At 39.0% G+C, this 25,310-nt stretch overlaps 1 protein-coding gene and 1 non-coding gene across 2 annotated transcripts in view; one reads left to right on the top strand and one right to left on the bottom strand.

The window, feature by feature from the left end:
* The window catches only part of LOC136151237 (placental prolactin-related protein 3-like), a 30,548-nt gene that overhangs the window by 3,628 nt on the left and 1,610 nt on the right, over nucleotides 1-25,310 (top strand). The window contains exons 2-5 of the mRNA XM_065912182.1: nucleotides 12,950-13,083; nucleotides 20,667-20,848; nucleotides 22,804-22,911; nucleotides 24,676-24,855. Of these exons, the coding sequence (XP_065768254.1) occupies nucleotides 12,950-13,083; nucleotides 20,667-20,848; nucleotides 22,804-22,911; nucleotides 24,676-24,855 (604 nt within the window). The remainder of the gene's footprint in view (nucleotides 1-12,949; nucleotides 13,084-20,666; nucleotides 20,849-22,803; nucleotides 22,912-24,675; nucleotides 24,856-25,310) is intronic.
* Nucleotides 18,638-18,748, bottom strand: LOC136151977 (U6 spliceosomal RNA). The gene has a single exon (XR_010660139.1). It is a non-coding gene; the product is annotated as a U6 spliceosomal RNA (small nuclear RNA).

The following is a 25,310-nucleotide window of genomic DNA, read 5'->3' as shown; positions in this document are numbered from 1 at the left end:
AAAGAGTCAATCCAGCAGGAACACACAATAGTCCAAAATATGTATACATGAAACAACATAATCTCAAAATACTTGAAGTAAAATTAGATACATCATATGAATACTCCTATACACATTACTCAGATTAAAACTGTGACATAGAACTTTTGAAAAAGATATCATCAATCCAATATATTTGACAAAAGTATTTTAACAAATATTTTAATAATTAAGATCAATTTGACATAGTCTCTTCAAGAAAAAGAAAGAGTAAGAAACCATTCCCAACTAATTAGATGGGGCCAGTATTGCTCTATATCAAACTCACACAAATGTTGTAGAAAAAAGAAATTTCAGACTAATGTCTCTCACAAATTTGGAATTAAATGTTTTCACTCTCACACATACAAATCAACCAAATGAATTCAACAATGGATAAAAACATCTCTTGAAAGTTTCTGGTGCCTTCCTAAGTCTGGTCACATTACCTATCTCTTCAAAGGGTTTAAGTGAATCAAGTATACAGACAGTTCAATTCAGTTCAGTCAATCAGTCGTGTCCGACTCTTTGCGACCCCATGAATCACAGCACGCCAGGCCTCTGTGTCCATCACAAACTCCCAGAGTTTACTCAAACTCATGTCCATCAAGCCAGTGATGCCATCCTGCCATCTCATCCTCAGTTGTCCCCTTCTCCTCCTGCCCCCAATTCCTCCCAGCATCACAATTAGTGTCCCAGTAAGAATATTATCATTCCAGAAATACAGTGAGAAATACTCAGCCTAGGTCAAATCAGAAACTGACTTCTCCCATCAAGGTTAATCTTACCCACTCATTTTAAATGTCTAGCAAAAATAACTGCAACTAGATTCATAAGATAAAGAAAACATATCTACTACATAGAAATGGTGGGTATGTTTGATAGTCTTTATTTGCCCCTCAGGAATCCTGTTGATCATTTTCTAATTCATTATAAACCTTTGGAGGCTGAGAAGACCAGACTTTATCCCTCTAGCTCTCCTGGTTTCTGACTTACTTGAGTTTTGCCAGTGGTGGAGAATAGAAATTGTTGAGTCAGTAGAGAAAGAAATTAGTGGATTGATTCTTTCCTCTGACACCTTTCCTGCTGGGAAGTGGCCAAATCTCTCCACTGAAGGTCAGAGCTCTGGTCAGAGGCCCTCGCTTTTAGCTGCAGCTATATACAAGACTCTTTAGAGACTACAACATCCATTCTCTTCTTTGCCCCATGGCCCTAAAAGTGCTCATGCACCCCGTTCTTGCATGTCTCAAAGAGTTTTGCTTTTCCTTTTAAGCTATCCATAACTCTGCTACAGCTTCCAAAGCCTTAAAGTCCATTGTGTGTTAGCTGCTCAGGCATGTCTGACATTTTGTGATCCCCATGGACTGTAGCCTACAAGGCTTCTCTTTCTAAAGGATTCTTCAGACAAAAATAGTGGAGTGGGTATCCATTCCCTTCTGAATGGATCTTCCCTACCCAGGGGAGCAACCCAGGGCTCCCACATTGCAGGCAGAGTCTCTATCATCTGCACCACCAGGGAAGCCAGTTTTCTTTATTTTCCTTATCTGTGTGAATCATCTTGATTTCTGACAATGATAGGGGTGGCTATGGAGCTGCTAGATAAAAATGGTCCCTCAAAGATCTAGTTCTAAATTGCTTACAACAGGAGGGGGACATCTATCATAAATACAAGAACATGTCACAGGTCATGTAAAAATAAGTGCTGAGAAATCAATGATTTAAGAATGAATTTGGTAAAAGTGCACAAACTTTAAGCTGTATGATGATGAATAAGATCTGAGGATCTAATGTGTAACATGGTGACTATGGTTTGTAATGTGTCATTGACATTTGTGGAGTTTCCCAGGTGATGTTAGTGGTAAAGAACCCTCCTGAGAGTGCAGGATGCGTAAGAGATGTGGGGTGAATCCCTGGGTCAGGATGATCCCCTGGAGGAAGGCATGGCAACCCACTCTAGGATTCTTTCCTGGGGAATCCCCAAAGACAGAGGACCCTGGCAGGCTATAGTCCATGGGGTCACAATGAGTTGGACATGACTGAAGTCACTTAGCACACATGTAAAACAGGAAAACTTAAAAGTTCTCACCAAAAAGATCTTTAAAGGTAAATATGTGAGGTGATATTAATAGATATGTTAATTAAATCAATGAGGGAATCCATTAATCATGTATACTTATTTAAATTGTCATGTATACTTTAAACATCTTGCCATTTTATCTGGAAATTATATTCTAAAAAATGAAAAAGAAGAATTTCAATGATTTTTATATAATATTTTAGATATTTCAACCATTACTCTTGGTATGTAAAAGCATTTTTTTATTCCAGATAATAAAAAGTGGGATTCACTGACTATTTAGAAAAGGAAAAAACCTTGGAAATTATCTAGACAGTCCTCTCATATTAAGGATATATAAATAAATCCAAGAATAATTAAGTCACTTACTTAAACTTATAAAACTCAACGCAAACCTAGCAATATAAACCAGGTTTCTTAGGGTTAGGGGAATCTTTACCGAATTACCCAGCAAGTGGAAATATCTATGTTCTGCAAAACTTGATTGTTATCTCTTCAGAGAAGTGATCATATCCCACCTTGTATTCATTGTCCGGTTAGCATAAGTTTTACCAAGTAAGTTAAATTCCTTGAAGGTTCAATCCTGGCATGTCTATTCTTCTCACTCTATATTCTCATGGCTAAAGCTCTTTATCAACGCCATTTCCTCTCCGTGGAAGACCCTCGCTCTTTTACCTCATGACTTCCCCGACATCTTTCAGATCTCAGTAACAACCACTTCCACAAAGCAGCCTTTGTAATTCTGAGACAGCTCAGGTCTCCTTGTTATGTGGACATATGGGATTCCGTGCTTTTCCCTCTTGACACATGTCCCAATTATGGTGCAACCTTTAACTTTGAAATTTACCTCATTTCTGTTTTTCTATTAAAATTTAAGTCCTACTTAAAATCCACATGTGTGCTCTTCACTACTGTCCATTCTTTGCATCCAACAAGCCTTTGTTAGGTGTTTTTTCAATGAAACAATTTTATTCGTGCACAGTTAAATCCTAATGAATTTTTGATGCTGCTCTCACAGCATACAGGGAACTAATACCATTGAGGTCTTTTCTTCCACCCAAACCCTCATACCCTGATTATTTGGATATAAATACTGAGCTAGAACTGTTGGGGCTTCCCTTGTGGCTCAGCTGGTAAAATATCTGTCTGCAATTTGGGAGGTCTGGGTTTGATCCCTGGGATGAGGAGATTTCTGGAGAAGGGAAAGGCTACCCACTCCAGTATTCTGGCCTGGAGAATTCCATGAACTGTATAGTCCATGGAGTCACAAGCAACACATGACTGAGTGACTTTCTTTCACAGAATGTAGATGCATTTGCTTTTATTTGTTACCCCAGTAGACGCAGAGCACTGGATGTTCGGTCTTTTATTCAACATACACTAGCCCTCACAGCTTCCTGTCCTAAGATAATGTGATAATTGATTCACTGACTAAAAGGCTGAATAGGATAGAACTAACGACAGTGCTCTGAACCTTCCACTTGAGTCTACTTTTTACTATAGAATTGTTAACGTCACTAGAGGAGTTCAGTTTCTTAGCTGTACTCTGTGATCATGAAAGATAAAAATACTTTATGGAAAGCCTACAAATAAAATATTCTTACATTATACACAAACACCTAATTCTTCTTCAAAGGTACAAAAGAAATTCAACTCCTTGATGAATTGTTACCTACTTTTCCTAGATGAAAGTACTATCTTTCTCCTTATGTCTTCCTAATTTCATTCTCACCATTTTTATCTCCCTACCACACTCTGACTTATATTATAGTTAATTATCTGAACAACACCAATCCCCACTTCTTTAATTCAGTTCCCCTGGGGCTACCTGGGTATGCCAACTGCCCTGAAGTTACTTTTTATTGAGTATCGAACATAGCAGAAACTGGCCAGCCATTTGTTCTTTCTGAGGTAAATATTATAATTTAAAACAAATAGCCATCCTCTGGTATTTTGGATAAACTGACAACTGGACAAAATCTTACTGCTATTCCAGACAAAAGTTCCCTTTGTGTTAATGTCCTTCTTTTAGAGAGAACTTACATTCCACATAGCTTTCAGGTAAATAGAAATGGGACTTATATGTTAGTTTGAAAAAAAAAAAGTGTTGCAGGAAACAAAAGTAGACAAATCACTCATCTTCTGTGTACTTCAAGACCCATTTTACTAGGAGCTAGCAGCTCAGACAGTAAAGAGTCCACCTACAGTACAGGAGACCTGGGCTACATCCATGGTCAGGAAGATCCCTGGAAGAGGGCATGTCAACCACTCTAGTATTCTTGCTTTAAGATCCCCATGGACAGAGGAGCCTGGAGGGCTACAGTCCAAGGGATCATCAGTCCATGGTTTCATAAACAGTTGGGCGTGACGGAGCAACTACACACAGCAAACTTCTCAGGTTGACATACTGACATTTAGAAACCGTTTTTCTCATTAGTGTGCTTAGCTACAACTCTTGGTTGTCAATGGAGGATCAAAGATAAAAGTAATATTCAATAACAGTCAAGTAATTATTTCTATCAATGATTGTTCTTAAAGCTAAGCTAGAGAAATACATTGTGAGATAGAGCAGATCAACCAATCCACAATTTTCTTATCGGAAAAAACAACAAACCTCAGTTTGGAATCATGTTTTATACAGAGATTTGCATAATCTTTGGAAAGGTAAAGGATTTTCTATTCTAATTTACCTTTTCCAATTGAGAAAACCAACCCATAGAGAAGTGAAGATAGGCTTTCCAGGTCAAAGAGCAGTTATGCTAGGATTCCGAGGAGAGCCCGGTGATAGGCCTTAGGGTCCGGTTGCTTCCCCGATAGGCTGAGAGGCTGGAGATTTGGGTACCAGTAATGGTACTGTCTTCAGACTGAATTGCTTTTAGTTTGAGAAACTTCTTTCTCTGCTCTTAAGACCCTCAACTGATCACATAAAATCCTCAATCTATAGGTTTAAATGTTAATTACCTCTAGGAAAATATGTTCCCAGATGAGCATGTCAAAGAACTACAATTTGAAAGAAATGTACAATTCTATGGAATATGTTACCATGTGCCACTTTATTTGGAATTGAATATCTATGCTACCTGTTCCACATTCATGAACTTGGAAGGTAAAACAAGATTGACAATTTTTTTTTTCCCCCATTTAATCATGTCCAGTGTTTTAGTGCATGCAGGCTGCTGTTACAAAATGCCAGAGGCTGGGTGGTTTATAAACCACATTATTTATCACTGTTCTGGAGGCTAGAAGTCCAAGTTCAGGGTACCAGCATGGTAAAGTGAGTGAGGGCCTCTTCCCGGACATATCCCTAAATAGAAGGGATGAGCAAGTATTTCAGGCCTCTTTCACAAGAGCCCTAATCCCTTTCATATGGGCTCTGCCCTCATGGCCTAATCATTTTCCAATGGCCCCATCTCCTAAAATCATCACTTTGGGGATTAGGTTTTCAACATATGAATTTTGGAAGAACACAGGCATTTAGACCACGGCGCCCGACGAGGAGACTGACTGGCCTGAGGTGACCCAGTGCCTCATGCCACTGGATGCTCTGTGCTGCTGATAGGGAGCCGAGGACTAAGGGAGCTGAGTGAGGACCAGCAGCCCCGGGTGGAGGGCCTGAGATGGCTAACTCCTTGATGAACTTCACAACAGTATGTAAGTATCTCCAGTGTCTTCCTTGGTTATCAGGCATCGAGGAATCCCACACTCCTATACATGTTCCTATTTGAAATATAAGTTAATTATTGAGTTCTTAGACAAAGTACCATTTGACCAAGATGATAATATGACAACTATGCATATGAAGCAAAGCACCTTTGACAGATGCAAATTTCAGAGTGGAAAATCCTCAAGGCTTTATTCACTTCAGATAGCAGTTACAAGTTTGGAGATATCCCAAGCCCATTCTTGGGTTCCATAATCAGCTAGGACTCCAAGAGCTCCCTGAGTTGTTATAGATGTGGTTATGGTTTATTCCAGATCTTTGATTTATTTTTAGTTCATTATTTATTTTTACTGAAGTAAAATTGGTTTACAATGCTATAATGTCAGTTTTTGTTGAACAGTACATAACTTGTATATATATATATGTGTGTGTGTGTGTGTGTGTGTGTGTGTGTGTGTGTGTATCCACTCTTATTTAGATTCTTTTCTCTTGGAGCAGCAGACATGTACCAAGAAGGAAAATGAGTATGTCAAGCTTGTATAATTTCACCCTGCTTATTTAACTTATATACAGCGTACATCATGAGAAATGCTGGGCTGAATAAAACACAAGGTGGAATCAAGATTGCTGGGGAAATATCAATAACATCAGATATACAGAGGATACCACCCTTATGGCAGAAAGTGAAGAAGTAAAGAGCCTCTTGATGAAAGTGAAAGATGAAAGTGAAAAATTTGGCTTAAAGCTCAGCTTTCAGAAAAGTAAGTTCATGGCATCCCATCCCATCACTTCATGGCAAGTAGATTGAGAAACTGGACAGTGGCTGATTATATTGCTTTGGGCTCCAAAATCACTGCAGATGTTGATTGCAGCCATGAAATTAAAGATGCTTACTCCTTGGAAGGAAAGTTATGACTAACCTAGACAGCATATTAAGAAGCAGAGACATTTGTGAACAAAGATCCATCTAGGCAAGGCTATGTTTTTTCCAGTAGTCATATGTGGAAATGTCAGTTGGACTATAAAGAAATCTGAGTGCTGAAGAATTAATGCTTTTGACTGTGGTGTTGGGACAGACTCTTGAGAGTCCCTTGGACTGCAAGGAGATCCAAACTGTCCGTCCTAAAGGAGATCAGTCCTGGCTGTTCATTGCAAGGACTGATGTTGAAGCTGAAACTCCAATATGTGGGCCATCTGATGCAAAGAGCTGACTCATTTGAAAAGACCCTGCTGTTGGGAAAGATTGAAGGCAGGAGAAGGGGATGACAGAGGGTGAAAGGGTTAGGTGGCATCACCGACTCAAGAGACATGAGTTTGGGTAGACTCCAGGAGTTGGTGATGGACAGGGAGGCCTGGCCTGCTGCGGTTCATCGGGTCACAAACAGTGGACATGACTGAGTGACAGAATAGAACTGAACTCAAGTAGGTCATCACAGAGAGTTGAGTAGAGTTTCCTGTTCTACACAGTAGGTACTTATTAGTTATCTATCTTATATATATTAGTGTGTACACATCAATCCCAATGTCACAATTCATCCCTCCCTTCTTGCCCCTGGAACCATAAGATTATTTTCTACATTGTGACTCTCTTCCTGTTTGTAAATAAGTTCTTTTGCACCACTTTTTAATATTCCACATATGAGTGATATCATATGCATTTGTCTTTCTCTGTCTGACTTACTTCACATGGTATGACAATACCCAGGTCCATCCATATTGCTTCTGATAGCATTATTTTGTTCCTTCTTATGGCTGAGTAACATTACATTGTATATCTGCACTACATCTTCTCTGCCCATTTCTCTGTTGATGGACATTTAGGTTGCTTCCATGTTCTGGCTATTGTAAACGGTGCTGCAATGAACACTGCTATGTTTAGTCAATCGTACCCGACTCTTTGCAACCCCATGGATTGTAGCCTGCCAGGAGCCTCTGTCCATGGGGGTTGTCCCCGTGTACAATAATAAGCAAGAAGATTGGAGTGGGTTGCCATCCCCTCCTCCAGGGGATCTTCCCCACCCAGGGATCGAACTCAGGTCTCCCGCACTGCAGGAAGATTCTTTACCATCTGAGCCCCCAGGGAAGTCCTGATGAAGCAAGGAAGAGTGAGGTGCATGTATCTTTACAAAGTATGATTTTCTCTTGGTATGTATCCAGGGGATTGCAGCTTTTTAAAAGATACAGATAAAAAACTGCCCAGGAAAAGGCATATAGGGCAGAGTCATAGGAAATGTGAAACACGGAACTTGGTTTCGTCTTCCCAGAGTGTCAGGGGCCACTTTGTTCTCCCAGCACCGATGTGCCAGCAGTGAGCACTTGCAGACACAGGAGCTCACTCCAGGGCTTGTGTCCAGAGTTTTTACTGGGTCTCCATCGCCAAGGCATGATTGACGGTTCATACAACTGATCTCAGGCTCAAACCTCTCTAGAGGTGCAGCTGATACTGCATGACCAAAACCCCCATCCTGAGTCGCATCATTCTCGAGGTCCAAAGTTTTTACTCTAAATCACAGTGCTGACATCCCTATCAGGCTGGCCCAAGACCCTCACAAAAGCAAAAGAATTTTTCTCAGTGTTAAACTTTGACACCTTTAGACACACTTTCTCAGAGGAAATAGCCTAAGGGTTTAGAGAGGAGCTCCCAGGAAACAAGGGCAAAGTACAGACTTCCCTTTGGGTGAGGCTGAGCCCTTCACTACACAGCCCGGTGGCTGGTTTTGCTTGACAAATCTCCCTCGTTGTAACTTCAGAATAAGAAAATGTGAAGTGACAAACACTGGTCAAGCGTTTATCTTCTTCTGGTCTTTCTCTGAAATTTTTTTGTTTGTTTTTTGCATTATCTTCATAAATTCTAATGCAACTCCATGAGGTGGATACTAGTTTGAGTGGCATTTTGGAGAGAAGTAAAATAAGACTTGCCTAAAGATTCAGATCTAGTGAGTAGTGGCGTGGGAGTTTGTACAAGGGTTACAGGACTCCAGGGTTCATACTTAAAGTCACTATGTTGCGAAGATACCAACAATTCATTTTTTTTTAACAGTTTTATTTTTTTTGGTTGTGTTGCTGAAGGGCTATTTTTTAGCATTTATATTTTTTTGGTTGCAAGGCTGAGAGGCTGATGATCCACTAATAACTACTTAATTATTAACCTTTTGCTTAAATGATATTTAAGCATCAGAAAAGTCTCCATTTTGCTGTTCTCAGTAGATACTGCAAAGTTTTTTTTTTTTCCCTATGTAGACCCCAACATGTATAAATCAAATGTCATGAATAGTGAGTAGCAAGCAGAGTAGTGTTTGAGAAAGAATAGGGAAATAAAACTGTAAGATATTTAAAGTATATAACATGAGATTTTGATAGATGTATATATTATTTTTTAAACTTACTTTTGGTTTCTTTAAAATGTGGTGTGCAGTGCTGTGAGTCAGCCCTAAGTGCACATATCCCCCTCCCTCCTGAGTCCCCCACTCGCACCCCGCCCCGCGTCTCCAGGTGGTCACACAGACGGGGTGAGCTTCCTGTGCCACACAGCCACTGCCCGCCAGCTGTCTGTTAGCATTTTACACGTGGTAATGTACTGTGTTTCAATGTTACTCTCAATTCAACTTGCCCTCTCCTTCCCGCATTGTATCCACAAACCTGTTCTCTGTCTGTGCCTCTGTTCCTGCCCTGAAAATAGGCTAACCAGTGCCATTTTTCTGGATTCCATATATACATTAACATACAATATTTGGTTTTCCCTTTATGACTTATTTCACTCTACATAACAGGCTGTCCTTTCATCCACCGCAGCCCAAGTGAACCAAATTTGCTTCTTTTAAAGGATAATTAATATTCCCTCATACAGATGTACCACAACTTCTTTATCCATTCCTCACTCAGTGTACATCTAGATTGCTTCCATGTCCTGGCTATTGTAAACACTGTTGCAATGAATTTTGGGGTACACGTGTCTTTTTGAATTATGGTTTTCTCAGGATGTATGCCCAATAGTAGAATTTCTAGGTCATACATTGTTTTTTTTAGGGCTTCCCTGATGGTTCAGCAGCTTAAGAATCTGCTTGTGATGCAGGAGACACAGTCAATGGTTCAATCCTTGGGTTTGAAAAGGAAATTTTCTGAAATTTTCAGAAAATTTCTCTGGAGGAGGAAATGGCAACTCATTCCACTCCACTTGCCATTTCCACCTACCCCTCTGCCATAGTGCTGATCCTCATTTACATATATATATGTATTAGAAAAGACTTTCCTTTTCTATTAACTTAAGTACCATAGCTATCATCTGACATGTTTACCTTTTATTTTTTGAAGAGAGCACAGGTAAGTTCCATTCTCTCAGACAGCACCAATTAAACAACACAATTTTATCAGTTATAGTCATCATGCTACACACTAGATCCTCAGAACTTATAATTTTCACATGTTAAAATGTATAACCTTTTACAATCCCGTTCCTATTTCCTCCACTCTCCAAGCCCTGGCAATTACTTTCGTACGCCGTTTCTGAGTTCCTCATTTTTTTTTTTCCGATTCCTTACTATTGAGATCATACAGTATATGTCTCTCTCTACCATGTTTCACTTAGCATAAGGCCCTCCAATTTCATCCATGCTGCCACAAATGGAAGAATTTGTTTCTTTCTTAATGCCTAAATAAAATTCATATGTATATAAATATATATATATATATATATATATATATATATATATCACATCGCATTGTTTTAATCTTGTCACCTGCTGACAGATACTTAGATTGTTTCTAAGGCTGTTCTAGGCTGTTCTTAGGCTGTTTCTAGGCTACTTTGATGGAGGAGGAAATGGCAACTCTCTCCAGTACTCTTGCCTGGAAAATCCCATGGACGGAGGAGCCTGGTAGGCTGCAGTCCATGGGGTTGCTAAGAGGCCGACACGACTTAACTTTCACTTTTCACTTTCATGCATTGGAGAAGGAAATGGCAACCCACTCTGATGTTCTTGCCTCGAGAATCCCAGGGAAGGGGGAGCCTTGGTGGGCTGCTGTCTACGCGGTTGCAAAGACTTGAATGACTGAAGTGACTTTGCAGAAGCAGCAGAAGGCTACTGTCAATATTGATGCAGTGAATATGGGAGTACACATTTCTCTTTGAGATAATTATTTCATTTCCTTTGAATATATATTCAGAAATTTATATGTATCCAGAAGTGTGAAATTTCCTGAGAAACTTCCAGAAGGTATTCCATGGGAGTTGCACCAATATACATTCCAACCAACAATCCATTAAGATCTCCATTTTCTACACATCTTCAATCACACTGATTTCTTACTTTTTGGTAAAAGCCTTTTAAACAGGAGTAAGGTGGTATGTGTTGTACTTTTGATTTGCGCTTCCCTGATAGTGATGTGGAGCATCTTGTCATATACTTCTTGGGCACACCGTGTCTTATTTGGGGGGAAAATTGTCTACTCTAAAAAATATCATGCATTGTGTATACTGTATTTGAATATATAAAACTCAGTTACCTATGCATGCACCAAAAGAAATGACAGAAATACAAATAATTCCAATTATAATTGCATCAAAAAAATAGAATTCTTATAAATTTAAGGAATGTGTTGAAAGATCAATGTATGAAAATATTCAAGACATTCATGAGAGAAATGTTTAAAAGACACAAAAGGAAACATGTTTCATATTTTTTGACTGGCACGAAAACAGACATATAGATCAAAAGAGCAGAACAACAAAGCCAGAAAGAAACACACACCCATATATTGTCAGTTAGTGTATGAAAAATGAGTCAGGAATATCCAGTGGGGAAAGGACAAGGTTTTCAAAAATGGCACTGAGAAAACTGGATAATGCTATGAAAAAATGAAACTGTGCCCCTATTTTTTACCATACACAGAAATCAACCAAAAAGGGATTAAGAAGTTGAACATAAGACTTTAGGTGATTAAATCCCTAGAAGAAAACATTGAGGTAATCTTCTTGCCATCAGTCTTTGCAATGAGTTTTGGGGTTTCACATTAAAGGAAAGGCAACAACTGCAAAAACAAACAAGTGGGACCACACCAAACTCCAAACAAAGGAACATCAACAAAATCAAATGGCAATTTACGATTGACAGAAGATATTTCCAAATCATATATTTCATAAGGGCTTAAGAGCCAAAAATACATGAGACATACAACTCGAGGGCAAAAACTCCAAATAATCCAAATTTCTAATGGAGTGTAAGAAAAGTAAGAGTTTCAATAAATCTGAAGATTAGACTGTAGATGAGAAACACAGCAAAGTTTTCCTGCTAGAAACACAAAAACCTGTGCCTTCCTGGCATTACTTTCTTCATCTCCACTCACTTGTTTGAGAATTATAGTTCACAGTGTACATTCTTCAGTCAATAGAAATAACCCCACAGTGAGCTAGAATATGTACCAAGAAAAGCCTCACAGGGGGAAAAAAAACAATTAATATTCACATACGTACTAATGAGGCATATCAAAAGGAAGGTAATTTCCAGAGTTGACCACTCCATTGTTTTCTATATTTGATTTCACAATTGAGCCACCTAGTAAGGAAAATGAATTAAGAGACCTCACTAATATATCAACAGAAAATCAGTTTCAAATAGGAGCATTAATGGATTATAATTTGGGAGTATTTATTACTAGTGTTGAAAATGTAGTCCTTTGATTCTCTATTGCATCAGGTTAATAATTTATCTTAAATATTAATAGCAACATAGGGAAACATAGTACTAAAGTAATAGTGAATAGAGAAAGACATAGAATACATTAGCCAAGAAGTGAAAGTATGGGAAGTCAGAGATGGTAGTAAAGTAAAGGGCAGTATTGCCTTGAGAGGTAGGAAGGTTCTCAAAGTTTCTTCAAACACCAAGAATGAGCCAGATGTGAGGAATTAGCTTTATTTGTAAACCAGAAACTCTACCAAGGAAATTTCAGTTCATAAAAATATTGCAATGCTAAAACCCACAATTTAGACAGAGAACAGGGTAGGGTAGGGTATAGAGACATTCAAAACTATTCGTTGCTTAGTGCATCAGGCCCTCAAGGACCACCCTCACTGAAGTCTTCTCTATTGCTCAACCTAAAGGTACCACCATGGAGAAAGAGATAGCTCTACTCCACGGGCAGTTGAACCCTACTTTTATGGCCTCGTGGCTTTCCTTAAGAAGCATTTGATGCAGCAGATTTCCTCCATCTCATCCCATCTGGCTGACTCCCCAAGGTCAACAGGAGTCCTCACCCAGGGATCATTCCGCAATCCCCGTGTCTCCAGCTCCCAGCTACCGTGGACACCAGTGGACTTACAACCCTGTCCAAGGTATGAAAGGCAGCAGCATGGCTTGTCTGTGTGGTTCTAACTCCGTTCAGACGGTCACAGGTTAGTTAGTTCACTCCCCAACAGCTTCGAATGACTCCACCATTCCAGTGGACGGCCATGGACATGGGAACTCTCCCCTGCACTTCAGCTCCCTCAGCCCCAGGTGCAGGTTGGTCCCACTTTCTCTCCTCCTTCTTTCCCGTTCCTTCTTGTCCCTTCCTTCCTTTGTGCTACAGAGTTCTGTATGGATCCAAATATTCCTTCTCAGTAATCAGGGATTCCTGCCAGTGGTCACCTGGTCTTCTGTGAGAACTGCTGTGTCTTTAGACCTTCTTGATGCATCGGTGGAGAGAGATGTACCCCACTTCCAACTACCCCTCCATCATCTTGTCCACCCCCATTGGTGGATGTGTTAGAAACGAGTTTCCCTTTTTATTAAGTAACATTGCCATCACCATACATGTTTAACTTTTGCTTTTTGAGGAGATTACAGGTAAGTTCCACTCTCCTCAGTTGAGTCAGTCATTTAGTCATGTCCAAATCTTTGCGACCCCATGTATTGCGGCACACCAGGCTTCCCTTTCCATCCCCTACCCCCAGGGCTTACTTAAACTCATGTCCGTTGCATCGGTATGCCACTCGATGATGTCCACTATCTCAGAGATTTTTTTCTTTTTGAGATTCCTTACAATTGAGATCATAATTTATTTTTTTTTCTCTGGCTTAGTTTACTTAGTGTAATGCCCTCCAGTTTCATCCATGTTGCCATAAATGAAGCGATTTCTTTATTTTTCTAATGGCTAAATAATATTTACCTATATGTGTCACATCACATTGTTTTAATCCATTCACCTATTGAAAGATACGCAGGTTGTTCCTATATCAAGGCTACTGTGAATATTGCTGCAATTAACATGGGGATACAGATCTCTCTTTGAGAAAATGATTTCATTTCCTTTGACTGTATATCCAGAAGTAGGATAATGGATCACATAACAGTTCTCTTTTAAATTTCTTGAGGAACCTCCATAGTATTTTTCCATGGGAGTTGCACCAGTATACATCCCTACCAACAGTGCATAAGCACTCCTTTTCTCCACAACCTCCACAAGATCTGTCATTTCTTACATTTTTGGTACTAGCCATTCAAACAGGTATGAGGTGATATCTCCTTTGCATTTGATCTGCATTTCCTTTGATTATTAGTGATACTGTGCATCTGGTCATATACCTCTTGACCATCTATATGTCTTATTTGTGGGAAAATGTCTATTATTTAAAGATGTAGCATACATTATATTTGCTATATTCCAATATATGAAACTCTGTTGCCTACCTATATATCAAGAATGAACTATCAGAAAGTTGAATAAAATAAAAAGCCCATTTACTATTGCATCACTAAAAGATAAAACACAGAAATAAGACTTAAGCAAGGTGATGAAAGATTTTATACAAAACCTTCATGACATTGATAAGGGAAATTTAAAAAGAGCTAAAGATATGTAAAATTAGCTTGTCTATTCAATGCGTTTCTTGAGGTAGGATTTGTATTACTATGACCTTCCCTCTTAGAATTGCTTTTATTGCATCCTATAGGATTTAGATCATCATGATATCATTGTTCTCTGTGTCTAGGAATGTTTTGATTTCCCTTGTTTCTTCAGTAACTTGCTTATTATTTAGAAATGTGTGGTTGAATCTCCATGTATTTGTGTTCTTTATTTTTTATTTATTTATTTTTATTTTTTTTATTAGTTGGAGGCTAATTACTTCACAACATTTCAGTGGGTTTTGTCATACATTGACATGAAGCAGCCATAGAGTTACACGTATTCCCCATCCCGATCCCCCCTCCCACCTCCCTCTCCACCCGACTCCTCTGGGTCCTCCCAGTGCACCAGGCCCGAGCACTTGTCTCATGCATCCCACCTGGTGGGATGTTTCACCATAGATGTTTCACCTGGTGATCTGTTTCACCATAGATAATATACATGCTGTTTCATTGCAGCACTGTTTATAATAGCCAGGACATGGAAGCAACCTAGATGCCCATCAGCAGATGAATGGATAAAGAAGCTGTGGTACATATACACCATGGAATATTACTCAGCTGTTAAAAAGAATTCATTTGAATCAGTTCTAATGAGATGGATGAAACTGGAGCCCATTATACAGAGTGAAGTAGCCAGAAAGATAAAGAACATTACAGCATATTAACACATATATATGGAATTTTAAAAGATGATAACGATAACCCTATATGCAAAACAGAAAAAGAGACACAGAAGTACAGAACAGACTTTTGAACTCTGTGGGAGAAGGTGAGGGTGGGATGTTTTATTTGTGTTCTTTAAAGTTGTTTCTTTTTCCCCTATAATCTATATCTAGTCTCATAATGTTGTGATCAGAGAAAATGCTTGATATAATTTCAATTTCCTTAAATTTACTGAGGTTTGATTTGTGACCCACAATGAAGAAAGTGTTTCCTGTGCACTTGAGAAGAAAGTGTATTTTGCATTTGGATGGAATGTGCTGAAGATACCAATAAGGTCTGTTTGCTCTAGTATTTCCTTGTAAGCTTATGTTTCCTTATTAATATTCTGTATTGTTGATCTGTCCATTGGTACAGGTACGGTGTTAACATGCCCTACTATTATTGTGTTACTGTCAATTTCCCCTTTTCTGTCAGTTAGTGTTTATCTTATGTATTGAGTTGCTCCTATGTTGGCTACATAAATATTTAAAATTGTTCTGTCTTTTTCTTGGACTGACCCTTGATCATTTGGTAGTGTCTTTCTTTATCTCTTATAATAGTTTTTATTTTAAGGTCTATTTTTTCTGACATGAGAATTGCCAATCCGGCTTTCATTTGATTTCCATTTGCATGCAATATCTTTTTCCATCCTCTGACTTTCAGTCTGTGTGTGTCTGTAGGACAAAAGTGGGTCTCTTGTAGACAGAATATATATGGGTCTTGTTTCTGTAACCATTCATCCAGTCTGTGTCTTTTGGTAAGAATGGGAGAAGATAATAGCAAATAAAACAACTGATAAAGGATCGCTTTCCAAAATACAAGCAGGTCAAACAAGTCAGTCATCAAAAGCAAAGGCAAGAGCTGCAAAAATAAACTAGTGAGACCACATCAAACTCAAAACCTTCTGCATAGTAAAAGAAGCCATCAATAAAATTAAACGGCAACATTTGGAGCAAAAAAAAAAAATTGCAAATCACCTATTTGGTAAGGGTTTCATATCAAGTTTATATAAGAGACTCATGCAACTCAGTGGGAAAAAATCAAACAACTCAAATTATTAACTGAGGAAAGGAAGAGTGAGTGATTTGAAAAATCTGAAGATTAGACTGTAGATGAGAGACACTGTAAGCTTTTCCTTCCAGAACAAAAGCCTCTGTCTTCCTGGCACTGCCTCCAATCACCTGTTTGGTGATTTCAGTTCACAGTATGCGTCCTTCACTCAATAGCAATCACCTTACACTGAGCTGTGTGTGCTACGAATAGCCCTACTAACTATAAAAAAACTAATAATTACATACTTAATCTTGAGGAATCTGAAATCCAAGGTGATTTTCAGAAGTTTCCACTCCATTGTTTTCTACAGTTCATTTCAAAATTGAAACACATAGTAAGGAGTGAGTAGGGGACCTCAATAATACATGGGTAGAAAGTCATTTACAACTGGGAGCATTACTGGATTACAATATGGGGGACAGTATTATTACTAATACTATTGTAATTTTATTCCCTTTAATTGTCTGGCATACTAGGTTGATATTTATTTAAAATCATACTACAGCCACTGTGGAGAACACGGTGGAGATTCCTTAAAAAACTGGAAATAGAGCTGCCAGATGACCAAGCTATCCGACTACTGGGCACACACACCAAGGAAACCAGAAAGGAAAGAGACACGTGCACCCCAATGTTCACTGCAGCACTGTTTATAATAGGCAGGACTTGGAAGCAACCTAGATGCCCATCAGCAGACCAATGGATGAGAAAGCTGTGGTACATATACACAATGGAATATTACTCAGTCATTAAAGAGAATAGATTTGAATCAGTTTTAATGAGGTGGATGAAACTGGAGCCTATTATACAGAGTGAAGTCAGCCAGAAAGAAAAACACCGATACAACATACTAACGCATATATATGGATTTTAGAAAGATGGGAGCAATAGCCCTGTATGGGAGACAGAAAAAGACACAAAGATGTATAGAAAAGTCTTTTGGATTCTGTGGGAGAGGTGAGGGTGGGATAACTTATGGGAATGGTGCTGAAACATGTATACTATCATATATACCCGAATCGCTAGTCCAGATTCGATGCATGATCCGGGGTGCTTGGGGCTCGGGCACTGGGATGACCCAGAAGGATGGGATAGGGAAAGAGGTGGGAAGGTGGTTCAGGAGGGGGAACACATGTACACCCCTGGCAGATTCCTGTCAATGTATGGCAAAACCAATACAATATTTTAAAGTAATTAACCTCCGATTAAAATTACCAAAAAAAATAAAATAAAACTGTGATACCAACATAGAGACACATGGCACTCAAGTTACAGCAGATTGAGAAAGACAAAGCTCATGAGGCAGGAAGTGAAATCACAGAAAATTAGCAGTTGTATCAAAAAAGGGGGCAGTATTGCCTAGAAAGAAAGCAGAGTTCCCTAACTTATTGGAGACAACACGAACAAGCCAGATGGGAGCCAACCAGCTTAAGCTGTATACCAGAAACTTCACCAGAAGGAAAGTGAAGTTCATAAAATATGCTGGTGCTGAACGCCAGAATCCAGACTGTAAGCGAATAGGGTATTTATATGCAGAGACTGAAAATTCCTCAGAGGTAGACATGGAAGCAAATAAACTAATGAGCATCAGAAAAATCAAAGCACAAAAGGGTCTAAAAAGTAAGTCATAAAGAGACTTGGTAGTCTGATCAAAAGAATAAGAGAATCAAATTAGACACCAAAATAGAAAGACTTTTGCACATGATAGAACCAGAGAATGCTCAAGAGAGAAAGTTTCAGACCTAGCGGACCAGCGAACAGAAGCCTCCAGCATCAGGAACAAAACCCCTGGGCAGGACTCATGACTGTGCGCTTCTTGGATCAGCCTCAGTTTCAAAGTTTGCACACTATACCACCTAAAGGCGAACACAGACAAGGATTATAGCTTGCTGTGACACTGAGTCACAGACAGTAGTGTTTGTTAATTTACTTTTCTCATTCAACTATAAAGTTAATGAATCACTAACCAAGGATAATTGACACCTTCAATTTCCAGTCAGATCCACCTTAGTCATAGAATGGACATCTGAACCTATTATATGATCCCCAGTAGCAGTTTTAATAGTTGAATTTATTGATTTTTTTAAAATTTATTGATCTTTAATTGAAGGGCAATTCCTTTACAATACTGGACTGCTCTCAGCCAAACATCAACATGGATCAGCCATAGGTTTACCTATGTCCCGTCTACTTTGAACCTCCTTCACACCTTTCTTCACATCGCACACCTGGAAGTTGTTACAGAAAAATATGGAAAGCTTCATACATTTGTGTGTCATCCTTGGGCAGGGGCCACGCTAATCTTCTCGGTATTATTTCAATTTTTTAATATATGTGCTACCAAATCAAACACACAAATAACACTTTAACAGAAAAAAAAATCGTAAAGTTAATCATCTACCAACAAATGATCAATTACTTTAGGAATTATATATTCTGCTATATTTACTACCTCTTATAAAATTGAATTTTATAAGGTCCAAAGTTCCATGTAGGAATTAAGCATAGATTTATTCATAAAACATGTATACTTGCACAGAAATATATGCACACAAGTACGTCTATGTTATACAAGCTATTATTCTCCTTGGCTGTCACAATAAGCTATTTAGTTGATGAGAGAATGGTCCAAAATTTATGCAACTTATATGGCTTCTTTATGAGGACCACTTCTTTGATTTTCACCACCTAATTTTAAATAACCATTTTATTCTTAGGTACCATGCCCCTTTAAACTAACTAAGAGCAGAGAAAACCTAGTAAATGCTGATATCTTATCATTAATTAAATTACCACTCTTCTGGTAAATTGAAAACAGAATCATGTTGAGATCTCATTCAGGGTGATAAAATCTCTATTTTATCAGTTCTCTTGTCCAAACTCAATTCTTCCTTACTTCAGACTTAAATTCTGCTTACTAACAAAGGACAGACAGCATAAGTAATTTTAAAATCATGCTTGCAAGAGTCTATGATTTTATGCTTCTGTTGGCCAAAAGTAGGGCCAGGAAAAATTTCTGAAATATTGCAACACATCATGGAAGCATGAAACTCTAGTTTTCCTATCAAAGAGGGGATTTTTGGAGATGGTTTGAAAAATGAGCCCCATGGTTGTTAGGATGTATCCCGACCAGACAGATGGATTTTTTCCCTGAAACGTCACAGTCAGGAAAGACCAGGCCATGTCCGCAGAGCCAGTGACGGGATCCTGGGTGCTGAGCAGGTAAGATACTTGGATGACCATCTGGAGATTTACCTGCCAATGTCTCAAAGAAACAAACGTAATGAGAAGATTAAGGATACATAAAAGTAGAAGAGCTGTCAAGTTGTCTAGAAGCAAGGCTAGCCAGAACCAGGCCCCCACAGTGTTCTAGGGTCACTGCTGCTTTGCAGTCAAAGATAAAATATTTTTCGCGTTAAGCAGAGTCATCACAGCTCCTGATGTGGTCCTGGTTACACACATGCAGACCGAGAGCCCACAGGCATGTGTGATGTGACATCAGGAAGTGAACAGATGACTGCATTGGTGCCCAGTCACCTCCATCTGCTAATAATGGGACCAGGGAAAATTACTTGTCCTCTCCAAGTCATTGCATCTTCCTTAACATAACTTGATGAACACAGTGAAGATGAACGCTATCTCACAGGGTTACTGTGAAACACAAAATTTAAGATGTTTTAGAGCTTTTGGGAAAGTATCAAAGACATGCGTGGGGTTAGGAAGGTGAGTTAGCAGATCCAAGGTACAGTACCTTTTTTCTCTTAGTATTCTCTCTGTACTCAATAGTAGCAATCAGTCAGTCATGTGTTTACTCTTATCCCAGTGCGATGGTGAATCACACAGATCAACTGTACACTTCTTCTCATTTCCGTGTCTAAATTCAAGCACTAGTCAGTGTAGAGTGAAAACATTACACACTCCTAGAGGGCCTCGCTGCTCAGAGTCTGCAGAGTCCCCACATTAAACTGCCTTAAAGAAAGGCCTAAATACTCTGGCCCAGAACTCAGTGCCAAATGTTTGCAGAGGATTGAATCACTTCTGGGAGAAATATAAAAATGTAGGAAGTAACCTACTTCTCCAAATATCCATCTGTGCAAATGTCATCATCCATCTAAATTCACACAGATGGCGCTCCTTCTTCCCCACCCCAGCTACTACAGCTCCAAATCCTGCTCAGAGCAACAGGGAAAGAGAAGGCTTCCCTCCACAGGATGGATTTGATACCCTCAGGTGACTAGATCATCTCAGAATGGCTCATGTTTCTATTTAGCAGGGTCCTGCCTGCTCCTGCTGCTCGTCATGCCAAATTTGCTCCTGTGCCAAGGCAACGTATGCCAGCCCTGTGGTCCTGACATGTTTGGCGTCCCCCTGAATTTCCTTAGAAAAACATTTAGCCGTGTCTCCAGGCTGTCCCACGACATGCATAACCTTTCCACAGTAATGTTCAATGAGTTTGTAAGTACTGTGGTGGTGGTCGTTTAGTTGCTAAATCGTGTCTGACTCTTGTGACCCCATGGACTGTAGACGGCCATGTTCTCAGAAGAAACCTTCGATCAAATGACTGGGCCATACTGTCCTTTCAACAAGAGGGCTGCTTCAGCCATACTTCAAATAACACACTCTCTAGTTAAAGAAGCTGTCAGCTCATAAATGTGGAAATTGAAGAAAGGACCAGTTTTGTGAAATCTGAAAGATTCCTAAGAAGTGCTTTAACTTTTTCAATTTCCTTTCATTCATTTACTTTATTTGAATTTCCAAAATAAATGATTTTGTATTTGTTAGATAGGAATGCATAAAAGAATACAATAGACTCAGAGGAATAAACACAAGAAATTAGTTTCCTCACAGTTCTGGGGGCTAGAAGTCCCATAATCAGGGCACCAGCAAGTTGAGGTTCTGCTAAGAACTGTTTCTTCCCAGAAGGACATCTCCGTGCGTCCTCACACAGGGTGGGGAGTGGGGCAGACAGACAGAGGAAAGGACACACAGACACAGAGACAGAAAAGAAAATTCTCTGGTGTTTCGCTTCATGGAGACACTAAACCTATTGGATGAGTGTTTCACCCTAAGAGCTCATTCAACCTTAATGAGCTTTGCTGGTGGCTCGGATGGTAATGAATCTGCCTTCAATGGGAGAGACCTGGGTTCTATCCCTGGGTCTGGAAGATTCCCTGGAGAAGGGAACGGCAAGCCACTCCAGTATTCTTGCCTGAGAAATCCCATGGAGAGAGGAGACTGGTGGGCTATAGACCATGGCGTGCCAAAAAGTCAGAACCCTTTTCAAAACACAGTACTTTGGCAGTTCGGGCTCTAACACATGAATTTGAAGAACATGCATTCAGTCCATAATACTACCTGACAGAAAGAAGTTTTAGGTGGAAATGGGGAAAAGGAAGCATGGTGATTTTCTGGTTCTTCAGTGTCGTGTCTCTCTGGGCTTCCTTCTCCAGGCTCAGAGTAAATAGCCAATAAATGAGAGCTGCTCTGCAGTGAACTGGGTGGATGGAACATGTTAAACAAAGTTAAATCCTGGTCACAAAAACAAATTATGCTAGTGTTTTTAATGCTAAAAATTATTGTTTTAAGATTTGCAGTGAATAGGTTTTGGGCTACAATAGAAGGAGAGTTGACAATTGGAAACAAATATTCTCTTTCTGATGAAGGTATTTGGACGTTGTGTGTTAATTCTTTTAGGTCAATCAAGGAGCACACAGTAGAGCAGACAGCTAATAACAAGCGGTGCTAAAGGTTTCTATTAAAATCATGTAGTTCTTTGTAAACACTAGTTTTTGTTTCATCCTCCATTTTTGACTGTCCATTTTTGTCAACTCTTCCAAGTAATCTCTTCAAATGCTCATAACTCTGACTAAAGATTAGTTTTTCTCTATCAAAATGTTAGTTAGATTTCTCTATTCTTTTTATTCTTAGTCCATTCCTTAGTATTTCCTATAACTTTATGCCTTGTTTTTCTGACGTATCATTTTGTCACCATAAACAACATTGCATTCTGCACCTGGGATGGATACTAAGCTTTTTGGTGAGTGGGTTCAGAGATATTCAGAGTCATTACTGCGTTACTCTTTATAAGGGAATATATTGGCTCTATCCCACAGTAAACCGGAGATTAAATGGTTGAATATAGGTGCATGCATGCATTCTAAGTCACATCAGTTGTGTCCAACTCTTTGCAACCCTACTGACTGTAGCCCAGCAGGCTCCTCTGTCCGAAATTAGATGTAAAATCACTTTTATAGAGAGAATATATAGAAAATTAGGAAAAGAATGACTTTCAAATTTTGTGATGCCTCCCCATTAAAAAATTACACGTTTATCAAACATGTTAATGTTCTGTTGATGGGTTCATCTACTCAATGTCCAACGACCCTGACTAACTGCCTGATCACTTTCAGGATGAAAAGTATTCCCAGAATAAAACTGAGTGTATCATTGCCACCAATGACTGCCATACCGATTCCCTCCATGCTCCAGAAGAAAGAGAAAAGGCCCAACAGATGAACGTGAGTCTTTAACCTGGGTTTTACACCAGACCAAATGAGAATGTATGTAGCTTACCAGGCTTCAGATTATTAGAGGTAATGGTAATGGTTATGTACAGAAAATGGTGAAGGAACTGTAAGTAGCTGAAGAGAAATTATGTTAATCAGTTGATGAAGAATGAATGAAATCAAGGGATGACTAAAGATCTGTAGTAGCAAAATAAATAACAGATCTATAAACTGTCAATGTGGACAAGTTTAGCTCAAGCGATGCATTAGACACAGGATTGAGCTATTATTCTGCACAAAAACAGGAAATGAATGGGAACTTCCATGTGTAACATATAAGATTGCAAAATTCAGGAATATGTAAGAAACATACCCCAGTTTTGAGTACTCATTGTTACTAGTGATTCGTATGTGGGAGTCCTATACCGCACCACTTGAGCCAGCACGTTTGCCTTTCAAGGCTCTCCTGATTCTGCTTCTGCTCCTCTGACACCTCTTTCATTTGTCATTCTCAATGACTCTTCTGTCACTTTATATTTTCAATTTGTAAGTTTTCCCCACAATGGCATATAAAACATTGCTTTGCTTCTCATGCCTGCAACGATTGCCTCTGTTCTGAGGACAACACAAGTTACGTATCAAGCCTCAATGATTACTGGCAGCTCCAAATTTTCACCATTATAATCTCTCCTTTCCGATTTCCTGCATTATCCTTCGCCTTAACATTATTTAAAATATTTTGACATACATCCCCCTTAAAATTCTCTCTTGTCTCTCTACAACTTTCTTAAAGACATCAGCATTCTTTTCCTCTGTTAAGCTCATTAATAATAAGGATGATCAAGTAAAGGAAAAGCTCAAAATGGAGGAGGACGAGGGCTTTTTCAATAAGCTTGAATTTAAAGTTTATTGAGAGTTACTACATGGCCATACATTTTACTAAGCACTTTATGTGCATTACAATATTTCATCCTACTCAGTTCTCTGTTTTTTTACCACTAAAAGAGTTCATGGCTATAATGAAATCAAGCATATTAACTAGAGATCTTCAACTCCCTGGGATTTTCATGCTCAATTCTACTAATAGTAGTGAACCTGGGGGGAAAATCCTCCATTGTGAATCCCACTGATGCTGTTACTAAAGACAACGCTGTGCCAGTTTCTGCCCGGACACATGTCAACACAACAGAGGCTTCTGATACCAGCCTGGGGGCTCGTGTTGGGATCAACTGAGGAAAGAGAGCCTGTTTAGGAATGTCATGTCTTCTTCATAGTCTCTTTGTTGTAATATCATAAAACAAATTACCAATTGAAAATCAATACAAATGACTCATCTGATTCATTAATATGAAGGAATCACTGGGTGACAATGATGTGGGCACAGGCAGAATGCCTCTTTCCTGGGTTAGGTACTGCAGGCACATACTGACTTGTTATAAAACACTTAGATTTCTTTCATGCAAATATACAAACATAAAAGAACTCACTCAGTGGTGGTAGAATTTCAGAGGAAAAAAGAATATTCTTTATGCTATAAATTAGTACTCAGCTGAAGAATTAATCCCTAAAGTAACCCAGATTTTTAATAATTCAGAGAAGTGTGAACCAATGCTTACATTTTATCGATTTGCAACTTTTACTACCTTCAAAAATCTCTGCGTACACATAAGAATAAACAGAAGTCATGTAGGTCAGCTGCTCTGAGCAAAGATCACATGTTACCAAAACCACTGAATTATCATTATTTTAATGAGACTGTTTCTTATGTTTGCCTAGAATGACGACCTTATTAACTGGATTCTCAGGTTACAGTACCTCTGGAATGGTCCTCTCTATGATCTAGCCCATGACCTGCGGTTTGAGAACGACCTCTCAGATACTATCCTATCAAGTGCCAGAAAGAATTTTAAAAAATTATACAAACTTCAAACAATCTTAGAGATGCGATTCAGCCAGGTGAGCACCCTGCAGAGGGCTTTCTTGTTTTGTTGATGAGTCTGAAATGCATAAGGAGATTTGAAATATCTCATTTTGTAAGAAAAAGATTCATGACGTCTACATGCTAGACTGCTATTACATAAAGCAAGAGCCTAGTCATTCATAGTGATGGATTCTACTGTAAAGGAATCAGAATTTCACTGCAATTTTTGTCATGTGCCACCTTCCCTGCATTGCACACAATTCAGCCAAAAGCTTGCCCCTTCCTGGGCACAGGTGGTTGAAATATTTTCAAGAGTAAGAGAACTAGAGAACAGAATTTCCAAGCTCAGCATTTTCCTCAAATTATCCCAGGGCATCTGCTCTTCAAGTTCCACTTGTCTTCTCTCTCTGTTCTCCTCAAATCAAAGGATCAGAATGGGAAGGAAGAAAAGAAAAAGTTAAAATTAACCTTGAGTTTTGCTTCTACTTTT

This window comes from Muntiacus reevesi, chromosome 20 (assembly GCF_963930625.1).
Source record: "Muntiacus reevesi chromosome 20, mMunRee1.1, whole genome shotgun sequence".
Classification (NCBI taxonomy): Eukaryota; Metazoa; Chordata; class Mammalia; order Artiodactyla; family Cervidae; genus Muntiacus; species Muntiacus reevesi.
This window is presented reverse-complemented; position numbering and strand designations above follow the sequence as displayed.